Source organism: Chaetodon trifascialis, chromosome 12, assembly GCF_039877785.1.
Source record: "Chaetodon trifascialis isolate fChaTrf1 chromosome 12, fChaTrf1.hap1, whole genome shotgun sequence".
Classification (NCBI taxonomy): domain Eukaryota; kingdom Metazoa; phylum Chordata; class Actinopteri; order Chaetodontiformes; family Chaetodontidae; genus Chaetodon; species Chaetodon trifascialis.
The window spans coordinates 9,518,979-9,533,696 of record NC_092067.1 but is presented as its reverse complement, the minus strand read 5'-3'; the positions used below and the strand labels follow the sequence as shown (position 1 = coordinate 9,533,696).

General features: G+C 45.4%; 1 protein-coding gene across 2 annotated transcripts in view; it reads left to right on the top strand.

The window, feature by feature from the left end:
- The first annotated feature begins 729 nt into the window (after positions 1-729).
- Positions 730-14,718, top strand: part of klf12b (Kruppel like factor 12b) — a 36,482-nt gene continuing 22,493 nt past the window's right edge. Inside the window, exon 1 of one of the 2 annotated variants that reach the window (XM_070975357.1) lies at positions 730-1,213. Coding sequence is in view for 1 of the 2 variants with exons in the window: in XM_070975356.1 (XP_070831457.1) it covers positions 823-916 (94 nt within the window). In the remaining variant the exon portion in view is untranslated. The remainder of the gene's footprint in view (positions 1,214-14,718) is intronic. The other variant, XM_070975356.1, reaches the window with a different exon arrangement.

Here is a 14,718-nt window from a genome sequence, read left to right as displayed (position 1 = left end):
AAGGTTTTGGACCATTGAACAAAACAAGAAAACTGAATAGTTATGCCAAATATTCAAACTATATCCGGACAGTTTATAGAGCAAATGATCTATCAGTCAAACAAGAAAATAACTTGTACTGATAATCAACAAAATAATAATATATAATATAGTATAAAGGTTAATTAAAACAGGTAAAACAAATCAAAACAACTTATCTTTCATCTACAAATCAAAATCTTTTATTTTATCTATAGGCAACATCAACGACTCCATGACCATGACAGTTAATTAAAATACCTAAGTAATTATTAATATCAGTTATTTTCTTGCTTAAATATTCATTTGGTCACTAGAAAATTGTTATTATATGTGTGTGTGTGTGTGTGTGTGTGTGTGTGTGTGTGTGTGTGTGTGTGTGTGTGTGTGTGTGTGTGTGTATACACACAAACCAGACCACCTGCCTAAAACCCCAGTTTGGAGAACTGATCCACCAGTGGATGAACCAATTACTTATATCAGCTCTAATGAAAATAAATTACGTGAAAACAATTGAACCTCCTATTTACTGTTGACACGCTTTCTGTATATATACTGATGAGGAATAAACAATAATCAAATGATTGATTTTCAAAATAAAATTGTTGTAAAAATCCAACTCAGTTAAAATAATTTCCCCGTACACCTTCCCTCTCCGTCCCCTTTAAACGGGGAGGTGCTCCGGTGCTCACCCCCAGCCCGGGGCTCTCCGCTGCGCTCCGGGAGGGGTAGAGAGGGAGTTCGGGCTGGCTGAGAGCGGACGCGTCGGAAACCTCCCCGGAGGGGCCCCGTGTAATTCGATGCATGCTGTTAAAGCTTAGAGTATATTGTCTTCCCTTTGGTTATGAAGCCTCCACCCACCGGCCCACCCTACATTTAGCGGATCATGTGACTCGGGGTAAGTCATTTGCAAGTACAACAGTTCTCTGTGCGCTCCCATTCATTTCCTGAGAACTGCCTGAGCTGAGCAGCTGAGAGGCAGAAGGGGAGGGAGCTGCTCACTCACATACACTCACACTCACTCACTCACTCACTCACACACACACACACACACACACACACGCACACACACGGACATACACGCAGAGTGAGAGGAGAGAAGAGGAGAGGAGAGGGAGAGGAGGAGAGGAGACAGAGAGGACTGTGGAAAGGAAAACAGTCTCCTAGTCTCCACGGCTCTGCAGCTTCTGACAAGGTCTGTGCATTTTTTTCGTCCTGTTCCTCTGCTGGCTGCTGCTGTGTGCTTCATTTGTCACGTTGCTGGGCTTTGTGCTTGTGTTGAGTGCGTCTCGTTCAGCTGTCATTTCTCTGTCAAAGCAGATGACAGCTCAGATCACCTATGGCATTGTGTTTGCTGACTGTCAGTGGGGGGAAAACAAGAAGACCCTGCATGGTGCTGACTGGACGTGCAACACTTATTCCCCGTATAAATTCAGAAGCTGTCATGACAAGAGAGAACAAAAGTGATTACACACTGAATGACCATGGGCATGAGCAGCATCCTGACTTTACAGTACAGTGCCGGCACCAGTTGTGAAGTCTCCGGCGTCTCACTTATTTACCTCTAAAGCAACTTCAAGACACATCAGCCCGCTGTAGAATAATACAGGCTGAGCGTCTTGGTGGAGAATATACGTAGAGTGTGAAGTGAGACAGCACAGCAGCAAACTCTCTCTCAGCACTTCTCGCTGGAAAAAAGTTTGCTGCTTGTCAGAGTTTTGTGCATGCTTTAAGAGAGCTGTGTGTGTGTGTGTGTGTGTTTGTGTGTGTGGGTGTGCATTTGTGTGAAGCACAGTGGTGTGTGTGTGTGTGTGAGACAGGCTTGTTTGCCTACCGTTTCCTACTGTAGCAGCTTAGAGACAGAGAAACGAGGCTGTTAGCAACGGGTTAAACATTAGGAGGCTCGGGTAGCGGAGGAAGGACACTGGGGGGTTGTGTGTGTGTGTGGATGTGTGTGTGGGAGTGTTGCAGGGGTGGTGTCTTGGATGTCATCGGCAGCGCTCTCACTTCCAGGGTAATAGTCATTGGTATTGATGGGTGGCTGTCAGAGAGGCAGAGAGCCACCAGGTTGGGGAGAGTGGCCGGGGGCTGGCCCTTGGCTGTTATTTTCAATTACAGGGGACTGGGGCAGAGCTGACAGCAAAGGCATTTGTACATCCAGCAAGGGGGAGGAGGAGGGTGTGTGGTGGGTGGGTGGGTGGGAGGGGGGAGGTAGTGGCAGAGGAGGGGAGGGAGGGGAGCAAGAGAGAGCAGGAGGGAGGGAGGAGAGTGGGAGGGGGATGAGACTCTGGCCCCTGCTCCTGGGTTTGATGTGGAAACTGAGCACTGACCTCTGTGACTTTACCCCCACGTCGTGGAGAGGCCCTGCCTTGCCTTTAACTATGTGACAGCAGTAGGGTGTGTGTTTGTGTGTGTTAATGTGGGGGTCTCATCCACGGGAAAAAAAAAAAAAAAAGGAGGGGGTAGGGTCATGTGTGTGTGGATGAGACCCCCTGCAGCTCACGGATGTTCAGTGAGTGAGATTAGTGCCCATTTAAACTCTCACTTAAATCCATTTACAAAGGGGCCTTCTCCCTGTGCATGAATAATCAGGCTGATATTACCACACACGCCAAGAAGACTTATTGGAGCTCCGAAACAGAAAACATACAAATGTTTCCTGGCGGTGTCGACCAAGTCAGTGAAGCTTGTTATTAGGACAGGGTGATATTAGCTGAAAATAATATCATAATTCTGCAGGGCATTTTTTTTTTCAGCTCGGTCTGTACTGAACTGATCCTAGCGGCTCAAACCCGCAGCGGACTGTACTCACGGCTGAATTGAAGACGGTCTGAATCAGCGCTGAACGTCAGGGCTGTATGAACAGTGATGCATTCACTTGCTGATGTATATACTCAAATTCAGCTGGACAATCGCGATTGTTTAGCTTGGAATAAGTGAATGAACTAAGTGACATGATATTTTCAAGTGCTTCGTAATTTCCACCTCTAGCTGCTGTCTTGCCTGTCTGGCATTATCTGTTTATGTCAGTTTAGGTGGTGTATATGTTGTTTGTCCATGCTGACGATATTACTGCTCAGTGCCTAAAAGCTATGGTTAAAGGTCCAGTGTGTAGGATTTAAGGGGATCTGTTGGCAGAAATGGAACATAATGCTTATAGTTGTATTTTCATTAGTGTATAATCACCCAAAAATAAAATAGTTTTTGTTTTTGTCACCTTACAATGAGCTCATGCTCGTGATGCAACATGGCAGTCAGCCATGTTTCTACAGTAGCCCAGAACGGACAAACCAAACACTGGCTCTAGAGAGGTCTTTTCGTGTTTTTGGCATTTTTAGCGGCCACTGAGGTGGAGGGTGAGGTGACGGTGGTCATTTGGCTGCAATCTGCAGTCTCACCACTAGATGCCACGACCTTTAATGTTTGGTTAGGCACAAAAACAACTTGGTTAGGTTGCGGGGAAGATCCAGGTTTAGGTTCAAATGACTACTTTGTTAGTTTAGGGGACCCTCAGCATCATGATTTCAGTAATGACCACTGGGTCAAGGTTAGAAACAGTCATGGTTAGATGGTTAGACAACTGTTAAAAAACAATCTCTGGCTCTCCTTGTACTCAAACAGGTACTCCAGCTTGAGATAGAGAAATAAATTTGTCTCATTGTTTTGCTTGTTGCTTCTTTACATGCAATGCTGTTGAACTCCTGATATTTTTAGCACATAAACAAACTATACAGGCGTTAACGTGAACAGTGTGATGCGGTGCACCCCTACTTGTTTTACCCACAGCTGCATCAAGCTGCTACTGCCTCTCTGATTCCGTCAACGATTCAACCCCCGCCTCCACCCAGGGTCCAGGGTCTTATGATAGAGATCAGTGCAGGTGGGGGCACTCAATTAAAAAGCCAATCACCAACAGATAGACTCTATCTGTCCATCAACACCGCTCTGCCCAGCACATTTAATTGCGTGACAGGATTCCCCCACTAACGGCATCATCTGTCTGCCACAGATCAGAACACACAAATTGGGCGCGTGTTGACAGATTGAATCTTTCAGGAAGAAGTGGCATGCTCTAGTATGTGCAGCCTAACAACATATACACTCACTGTCTTATTCAGGGAGATGTGAAATTCCCAGTATTACCCCTAATCAGCTGGGTTAACTGCTGGCGTATTGACTGACCGCTGTATCATTGATCCAGGTGGGCGTTATAGAGTGTATCATCATTGATTGACTGCAGTGGACTATATTGCTGGATTCATTTGGGTCCCTGACTGTAAGCCAGGGCCGGAAAGGAATGAGGCAGATTACGGAGATTGGGTATGCTCATGGTGCATTGTGGGATATCCTGTGGCCCCTGGTGTTAGAGGTGGCAGCGCGTCAAACCCGGATTTTCAGCTGTAGGAGACGGCCACACGCAAAGACCCTGAAACACACACACACAATGACACACACCCGCAGGCTAGCCAATAGACCAGCATGTCAAGGGCACGCACGTGCAATGTGCGAGATACACTGCACCCGAAACAATGGGTGACTTTTTATATTGATAGATTTACCTGCCCAAAGCAAACAGGTCCAGCACATCTGCTGTTGTTTTGCTGCAGCTTCATTCTGAACAGCAAGCCACGTGTTGGTAGTTGAACTTCAACGTCAAACTTCCTGCGCATGGAATAAGACTAATATTAATAGGTGATGCCTGTGAGCTGAACTCCCCATGCTGCTATTTCACCATGTCAGAAGATGACAAAATGTTCTCTCTCCCTTTGCGATTTCTCTTGTGGATTCAACCTTTGACCCCAGTGTCCGGCCCACGTTTGTTTACCAAAATTGAGTTAAGGGTGTACATGGAGTGCTAGAGCATGTGTGTTCTGTGACTGAGAGAGTGAGGAGAGAGAGAGAGTGAGAGAGCATGGAAAGTATTGTGCAACAGCCAGTGACTCTGAGGTTGATAGTCTAAATAGTGAACACAAACAGAAAGAACTACAATCTAACATGGGTGTTTGCAGTTCATCAAACATCGACCTGAGTGTTTAGACTTTTTGCTGCATTGCTCCAGTGAATATTTGTATGAGGAGCCTCAGTCGCTCCCAACTGGAGCTTATCTTTTGATGGAAAACTGTCATCAAACAAGGAACATGTAGCCTGACCAGCACATTGATCCAAGTTATTTTCCAGTTATGACACCAACTCTCGAGTAGCACGCTCGCTGCTTACTGGAAGTGACTCATTTAGCAGAGCTTGCCCCCAGATTTAAGGCTGCTCGACATGTTTCCATGGCTATGATGGAAAGGTGTGTGAATGAAAGGCCTGTCTCTCTCCGCTGATGTTTCCCCTTTATTTCATTTTAGCCAAATATAGTCAGTGAACAGGAGGAAGGAGAAAAGGCAGGAAGCCAAGAAAAGAGGATGGAAGAGCACTCAAAGTCAGCATTTTCTGAGTGTTTTGGACCCTTTATTTGAGCTCGTTTTACAGGAAGAGTTTCACTCTACAGACTCTTTGGGGAGCTGCATCGCTCTAGCCCCTGTGCAGATGGTTTCAGCAGACCTACATAAGGATGCTGCATGGATCCCTGTGAACTTTATTTCCAGTTGTACTGTAGGTCAACTGTTAGGAAAGGAAATTATGCATACAACATGTGGAATCCATTTGGGGTGCCTGTGGCATTCCACAGGCTCTTTGGCTGTACAACCAAATGTAGGTTCATGCCATGGACCATAACTCCTCCTAAGTAGCTGCTCTCCAACCAGGTATCAGCACGGCACAGGATTAGTCGAAAAAGAGCGGAAAAATAATCAAAATGAAGGGGTGAGTAGATGAGTAATAGAGGTAAGCACAGCTGCTAGCTTTTATTGGGTGGTGTTGCAGAGCTGGAATGGGTCAAACCAAGAGGAAAAACTCGTGAGCAAAAATAAGTGCACACACATTTGATGTAACAAGTGTCAGTGTGTTGGAATGTTTTGGTTGGTCCGTTATTGTCTGTTTCCATGTGCCACGCGTTGTGTCAGCACAAAATGAGGTTAGACGGAGTAGGTGCTGTGTGACTCTGCATCAAGGACTCTGCAAGACTATTAAACACTAAGTGAAATGCATGTGTGCTTATGTGTTTACATATGTGCCTGCACGCATCGCTTTGTTTGCATCACAAGAGATAGAGTGAGAAAAAAAGGGCACAGGGAGAGAAGTGAAAAAAATAACAGGGTGTGTGTTTAAGTGTTTGAGCTGGTATTATTTCTATATGACTTGTTTACAGTAGATACTGTAGATGAGTCAGTGTATTGGTGCTTCTCCATGCTTGCGCTGTAGAGTTACTGTAAAACATCTAGGTCGATCTTCCAGAGTGCATGTGAGTGCACATGTGCTGTGATGCTTGCAGTAGACAAGCTATTGTGAGTCGTATGTACACAGTGCATATGTTGGGGGAAGGGGGATCGCGCACACACACCATCAGAGCCTAGAGGGATATAAGGCAGTAGCCTACTCAAAGAACCCCCCATTAGGGCAGGAGTGTACTGTACTGTCATCCCTTGGGGAGGGGAGGAAAAGAGAGAGTATGTGGGTGGTTGGTGGTGGTGGTGGTGGTGAGAGGGATGCAGGTTATTGTGAGGATGCTAATCTAATGCATCCCACCTCCCAGTTAGGGCAAGAGACGAGGGCAAGATTTCACTCTGACCCTCTGCTCCAGCTCATAGAGAGCAGCTATAACCTTTGCATAAGAGGAGCAATGACGGGGTGTCACGATTCTCTTGCCTTCACTGAATATCCTCATGGGGTCGTATTCTTAACACAGACGGTCTACAATGGTTGACATATCTCTATTTTCTAGTGGTTTCCTTACGCTGTAGCCATCAAAGCATTCATAAGGAAATAATCACAGCGTTTTTCAGTATTTCGTTTACCGTGAATTCTGTACAGGACTATGCCCACGTTGCACCTCTGTCAGTCTGAGATGATTATGAAGTACTGCAGTGTGGTCACCTCAGCCTAGGACCTGTGCACTGAGAGTAAATAAGAGACGAGAACAGAGTCACTGAGTGCATTTTTTATTGATTCACTGGAGCTAACCTCTTTCTCTCCAGCTCCCTTTCTCTCTTGTGCACACATACTGTACACTGTAGTCCTGCAGTGTGTAAACTTCACCATAAACATGCAAAGAATATCGCAGTATCCTCCTGAAAGGTTGTGCAAGGATTACTTCTTACGTTTATCCTGGTTTGCTCGGCTCCACCTCCCCCTCCTTTGGTACAAGTGAGGTTTTTGTGTCAGAGGCTATTTTAGATGCACAGCCACTGACCCTACTGCATTTACTGAGGTGTGTGTGTGTGTGTGTGTGTGTGTGTGTGTGTGTGTGTGTTTGTTTGTTTGCGTGTTTGGATGTGTGTTACTCACATTGTGGGGACATAAATCTATTTACACAGTCAGACTATGGGGACTCATCCTCCTTATGGGGACAAAACAATGTAAATCATTAGATTTTATGGTGAAGACTTGGGTTAGGTGTACTTAAGTAGTGGTTATGGTTATGGTGTTTCCAGGAAATGAATATACATCTATGCAATGTCCCTAAAAGTGGTGGAAACATAACTCTGTGTGTGTGTGTGTGTGTGCATGCTGCGTGCGTGAAGGGTATTCCACAGAGGTCACCCGATAATGTTGAAACCTCAGGGCTTCAGTGTATTGGCTCTTCAGGAGCTGTTTTGTGGCGTCTGTTTGTGGTTCCTTTAGCGTTGAGCACAATTCAGCCCTCCCGCAGAATATTTAACTTATTCTTTCTCAAGATTACATCAAAATGATCTTCAATTGGACATAAACGGTCGAGAATGGTGTCACAAATTGCTTTGACTTCTAAGTCGAAGCTCACTTGAGTAATGCCACCTCACTTTAGCGCTGTCACGGTCACAGCTTGTTTAGCTTTCTCTGCTGCATTTGAGGCACATGATGCAAGAGGATGTCAGACTCTTCTGTTTACCTCTCTCTGGAGCACTGTGGAGGAGTATGTGTGTGTATTGCGCGTGTAAGTGTGTATGTGCGCACACTGTAGGTGTGTGTGGGTGGCTGTTTGTGTTGAATGGGCATCTTTATTCTTCTTTCATGAGCACAGCAGCAATATTGAGAGACAGAGTTGTGTGTGCGTGTCTGTCTCCTAATCTAAGATAAATATGGTTCATTGTGGGTGCAGGCAGAGGTCACAAGGTTTTTGTGTGTGGTAGCCAGATTGTAGAACAGAGCAGGGGCTCAGGAAGTCAGTTTCATAAGAAGTGCGTTTGACACACAGGCTGAGACAGACAAACCAGACAGCGACCAGCTCTTCTTTTCGCTTTGAGTGTTTCCTCTCAGAATAAGTAGCTTCTTCATTTCCCACAGTTTCACTGGCGGAGGTGGGGAGCTTTCAGAAAGACAAAAAGCCGCAAAAGATTTCCCTTTTGTCCTATTAAAAACTAATATTTGAGATAGGTTGATAAAGAAATGCAAGGTGTTGAGCCTTTTATCCTGACATTCGACATTTTAAAGAGACACTAGAGACATCTGGTTAAAGTATTATTTCTGACAGCTTATATTTAACTGAGTGTGTTCTGGCTGACTTTTAAACTGTGTGACAATGAGAGCGTGTGAGATTTTTTTCATTGTTTGGTATGTTTAGCTGTTTCTGCTCACTGTTTGAGCACCTTTTATTAAAACCTGCGCATTTGCTTTCTTGTGTAAATATACTGACACACTTGTGGTGCTGTATGTTGTGTTCACTCAGCAAAGTTCTCCTACACATTATTTTCGTGTGTGTGTGTGTGTGTGTGAGTGTGTGTGCGCGCGCGTGCTCGTGAAGGCAGTGGACTTGAGCTGTATCCGGCGACCTCATCCCCCTCATCCCGACAGGATTACTGACACAGGATCCCCCTGCCCCTGGCAGAAATAGCAAGGACCCAAGGGCAATCCACCAGAATATGGGAACTTCCGTGGGTCTTGCTGGTGTGCATATGCGTGTTGTTTGTGTGTGTGTGTGTGTGTGTGTGTGTGTGTGTGTGTGTGTGTGTGTTGTCTGTGTGTTTACATGGGTATCAACTCCCTATAAATGGAGCTGGTTTCCTCCAGGTGCTGAGCTCCCTGGCTCAGGCAATAACATGAGTTCACTGCTCTCTCTCTCTCTCTTTCTCTCTCTCTCTCTCTCTCTCTCTCTCTCTCTCTCTCTCTCTCTCTATCACACACACACACACACACACACACACACACACACACACACACACACACACACACACACACATTGCTGAGCCTATTACCATGAACCCAGACTCATTTAACCTTACATGCAAGCCATCTGCATTGCACAAAATGCACATTTTAAAATTAAATAACTTGCTGTTCCCTCTAAACCAGATCATTTAAAGCTGTAAAAGTAAAGGTCCGTCATCTTTGAAGAGTCCCACAGTGTGTCAGTTTTTCTAAACTGGGTCACAAATGTGCATTTTTTTAGATGGGTTACACCACAATGGAGCTCGATTTGTATTCTGACGTACAGATCAATCAGATCAATACTCACCCTTTGCCATCTCCATTCACCCCGCGCACATTGTTTTCTTTTCCATCTTTGCGGCTATCTCAGCCTATTCCCCTCCGTCTCTTTGGCTTTAGAAATGCTTATTTTATTCCGTACATGGCATTTTTTGACAGGCATTTTGTCGATAATATCCTCCCTCACAGCCAGCTTTAAGAGTGGTCATGCAAGGCATATTCCATTAAGTCATGAGTATTTTGTTGCTGGTGGCAGGCTATTTAAATACAATTAGCCTTTATTATGTGTTTATTGTGCAGCTGAGTTTTGTTACGTCAAGAAGCAAGACCATTAGATGTGTTTTTGAATTGCAGGCTGCATGTCTGAGTGCAGTGGTGAGTCCGGTCATTCATGTACGTCACATCAAATTCAACAACAAGTGATGTCTGGATACTATCACACAGATAGAGAATGACATTCAGTTTAAATTGATGGGACCTGATAAGCTCCCCGTGTTTTTCTGTATGTCCCAGAGATGAAAACATCCAACACATGAGAAGTGTATTCTGTCTAATAATAGCTGTGTTCAGGAAGAAAGCTGTGTTTTCCCTCTGTGGAACTGATTTATTCCCAGAGGAAAAGGGCAGGGTGTTTTGAGGTAAAGTGCATCAGTTGAGTGCATCTCTAAAGGGTTTTTAACCCTAAAGGGAACTTTTTTGTTGTTTTTTTTTTCAAAGGGTAGTGCATATAAATTGTGGTTTGATACTGCTGTGCACGTCGGGGGTTACAGAAGTCCATGCTTCTCTGAGCAGCGAGGTAGCAGCACTCTGCTCTCTTGAGCCCCGTTCAAAAATGTCCCAGAAGCATCCAAAAGACTTCACTTGCAGCTCCTGCCAAGGAAAATACGGCTTATGAAATGGAAATTCTGAGACCATTCACAGAGTGCCAGGAATGATTAGAAAAAAAAAAGACTATGTCCATCTCAGTACATCCAGGAGTGAAGTCTGAGGGAAAACACACAACCCCACCTTACTCACACAGACACACACAGACTCCCATAACAAACAGCATCAACACTGCTTACCTGGTATGTGCTGTTTGGGGTTAGAAAGTCATTCAAGGGAAACTCCACTGATGAAGGTCAGTTACCTCGTCATGGGGAGGACTACTCAACTTGTGAAAACAGTTGTTTGTCAAGTCTAACAAAATCAATGCTAAATGATGTCATCAGAGGTTGGAGACAAATTCCTAACACAATGCCTGAGTTGCAAAAAAACATCATTTTAAAAGATGTGGACATTTACCAGGCAGGGAGTCTCTGCAGAGGAAACAGAAGAAATTGTTGGCTGCATTGTGGGAAATGTAGGAGCCAATGTGTTTGGAGTTTGACCCTTAAAGACTAAGAGTCAGGGTACTTCAGCCTGTGCTGCTCTGATTTTAAGAGACTTTGATCCGTCTATTGCGAGGGCACAACTGTATCGACGTTTAGGGAAGTTTCGAGTTCATCTCAAGTTTTTGTCTGAAGAGAGGAAGAAAACACTCTGTGGGAGCTTAAGTCAGCCATTTTTCACTTCCTCCTTTTTAGAAAAAAATGAGTTTGAGGTTTAAAAGCTACTTAGGCAAAGAGTGTAACAAGTGCACACGTTGTAAAGCGATCACTTAATACTATTATCACACCACTGCGTTTGGACAGTCTATGGTGATCCAAAGGGAATCTAAGCAGGACTTGTTTATCTGGTGTTACTTTCATCATGATATAATTCTGTTTAACAAACTGAATTATTAAGGTGTTGAATAGATTTTTTAATTAAAGGAAAAAAGGTCAGAAAAATTTCTGAGTGTGACTGCACTCAGCTAGCTAGCAGTTTTGGGTTTTAGCTTAGTTTTACAGTTCCAACAAAAAAGCTAAATATTGCTTTTTTCTTTTTTCCCCAAAAATCACACATTTCTATATTATATTTTTTCAGTAAAAGATGTCCAAAAGTCAGATTCTGGTTTTGACTAAACATGTTTATGCATTTTGGCTTTGTAGGCCAGCGCTGACCTCTGTGGGTTGAAGGATCAACTCTGTTGAACCTTCGACCACACCAAGCGCCGTTATTTGCCTCGGTGCAGTTACTCTTTAAGTAGTAACTCTGCAGGGAACCATTTGAACAGCCTCTCAAGACCAGAATGAGGCCAACAAGATGAGGTCATGAACAGACACAGCTTAACATGAAGCAGACTGAGGCTGAGATCGAAAATCAGCTGTGATTCAGCTGTTGCTCTATTGCGTCTACACTGCCAGCAGACAAGATGATTTTCATCAAACATATATTAGACCCTTTTTCCCAGGGTCTGCAGAAGTGTCACTCAACCAAGTCTCTTTCTCTAGCGTGTGTTTTCTTTGTTACCTGTTTAAGGAGCGTGTTGTCAACATAGTCAACTCAAGGCTTTTCTAAAAGTTGCTGCACCAAGAGACTCAAAAGAGAGGAAGCGGCGCAGTGCGCTGGTGAGCTAGCAGTTGTAGGCTGGTTATCGGGCTAACGTGTCACACTGGGGTGTCCAGGGGCACAGAAGAGGGAAGTGAGTCGCGACAGAGGCCAGCGGCGCACAGCACAGGCACAACACAGGAAACGCTCATCTCACATCACCTACAGCTCTGCCCTTTTTGTGCATTTTCACATCCAGCACTAGCCAATCGTTTGTTTTTGATTTGCAACATTTTGAAATGTTTTTCCTTGCTGTTTCCCTCCCTTTGCTTTTTCTCCCTCTCTTCTCTTTGGTAGAGGACCGGGTGGGAGGGGGTCTGTTGGCATTCTTGCACCGTGTGCTTTGCGCTCGACCGGGCCTTGGCTCGGGTCCATATCCCCTCTCTACCCTCTCTCGCTTCTCTGACTCCCACCCCTCCTCCTCCCTACTAAACACCCTCCCCCCCTCCTCAACCTCTTCAACTCCCCTTGGTTGCTTCCCTAACCACTGCTCCTGCCAGCAACTCTGTGCTCTTCGACAAGCCCCCACCCTCACTCACTTCTCTCGCTATCACCTTCCTCCCTCACGCTTCCTCATGTATCTCCCATAATTCATCGCCCCCTTCCCTTCCCCTCTCCCTTTTCCATCTCTCTTCCATCCAAGCCCGTGGCAGCAGGTCCAGCCTCTGTGACACAGATGCACCCAGTTGCTCTGGGCGCTCAACATGGGAACGAAGCATTGGCGGGGCCGTCTGTTACAGTGCGTTTCGGGGTATGTGGTGTTCGTGTGGATGTGTGCGAGTTCGTGCACATGGGAGAGAGAGATGAGAGAGAAAACAGAGATGGTACACACAGCCAGTTACTAAATCTGGTTTCAAGAGTTTGTTTAAGATTAACTTTGACTTTGACAAAAAATGTGCTTGGTTGCTGTGTGAGCGAACACCCGGAGACAGTGTTGCACATGTGCTGAGAGAGCATGAACTCACAGCACAGGTAAGATAAAGCTCAAAGGCATGTCATGAATGAGTCAGGCACCTGCTCGCGCTGATTGGTTTTGTAGGCTTGTTGATTTTTACATATTTTCCTTTTGAAATGTTTTGGGTTTGCGTGGTGTGTGTGTGTGTGTGTGTGTGTGTGTGTGTGTGTGTGTGTGTGTGTGTGTGTGTGTGTGTGTGTGTGGACATCTGCACATGTGTGTAAAGGCATGGATGATATCACCAGTGTATGAGGTCAGCATTTGGTCTAAGAAGGTCTGAGGCTATCTAGAGATGTTTGTCACCTCTAATTGATCCAGCTAGTTTGTTCAGGGTTGGTTTGCCCGGGCTTCATTTTTCCACTCCAGCTCATTGCTATTGCCTCCATCAGCACAGAGCTGATAGCCATCAGTGAACTTGGAGAGAGTGGACCTGAGGTCATAGACGCAGCTATGTGGTGGGAGTTTCAGTCCATACATCGAAATGCATTAAGAGACACACAAATAAGCACAAACAGAAAAGGGAAGGGGACAGCACACACCGAAAATATGTATATTTGCAGATTTTCTTTTGCTGTGGGGACTGGCCTCAATCTTCACCTGCTCCCTGTACCTTTTTTTATTCTAGGGATTTTGGTGGGGACAGGAGGGCGGGTAGCAGAGAGAAATGAGATGCCTCAACACTCCACTGCCCTCCTCTCTCCATCTAACTCCCCCACACACCTGGGATGGCCATTTCATTTCAGAGTGCAGCAAATGGAAAGGTGATCTTAATCTACCCTGTTTCCCTCTAACCCCCCCCCCCCTCTCTCCATCTCCCACACACAGAGCCTCATACTGCTGATGGACAGCGCGCTGCTGTTGCCTAAGCCTGCCGCCAGCAGACCAAATTTAGTGATAGAGAACGCTGGATACACATTGGTTTATTACCTTGAACAAATTCTCCTCATTTCAAACTCAATCTTTGTTCATATTGTTATCTTTCTGGTTTGCGATCCTGGAGCACTAACTGGCTGACACCGTCTTTTCACAGGAACAAAAGCAGCTGGCAGTTGACTCCGGTCAAAGTGTTTCGACATGACCCCTTCAATACACAGCACCCCGCTGTTAGCTCATTACTCAGTATTAGGTCTCTCTCACTGCTGTTAGCTGTTTAATCATTACAGTCACAAGCAGAGGCATGCAATGGGTATTGATTTCCTATGTATAGCCTGCTGCAGGCCACTTCATTAGGAAGGTGATCACAAACCACTGGATTAACTGGACTCTAGGCACACTGGAAAAGGTTGTTGCTCTGGCTGTGCCATGCTGTGCAAAATTTAAAGGTGCTTGCATTTTTGATATCCAGTAACAGGAGTGTGCACATTTACCATAGGGAGAAAATAAGTTTGGATGATGTAAACTTTTTTATGCTCACAAAAGAACCTTTTGAAAAAGCGATCTTATGTGAAAAAGCTTTCCTTTTCCTCCGAGAAGGAGAAAATGCCAGAATGATGGTCATCTTGAGGAAAACAAACCTCACTTTCTGCCTCTCGTGGTGCACTCCTCTCTCTTCTTCTCTTGGCTTGAGGCTGGACTGAGGCTGCAGCTCCACCCGCCCAGCCGTTACTATGGCAACGCTATCTGGGCCTACCAAGACCTGAAGCCGAAGGACATCCTGGACAACAATACAATAGCAGCACAGCCAGGGTACCTGAGGGACTTAGACCTGAGAGGCGAGATCTGGGGGGTTGCAGATTGAGAGAGTAAATCCTCCCTCTTTCTCTACCTCCCTTGCACACAAACACAGTCAG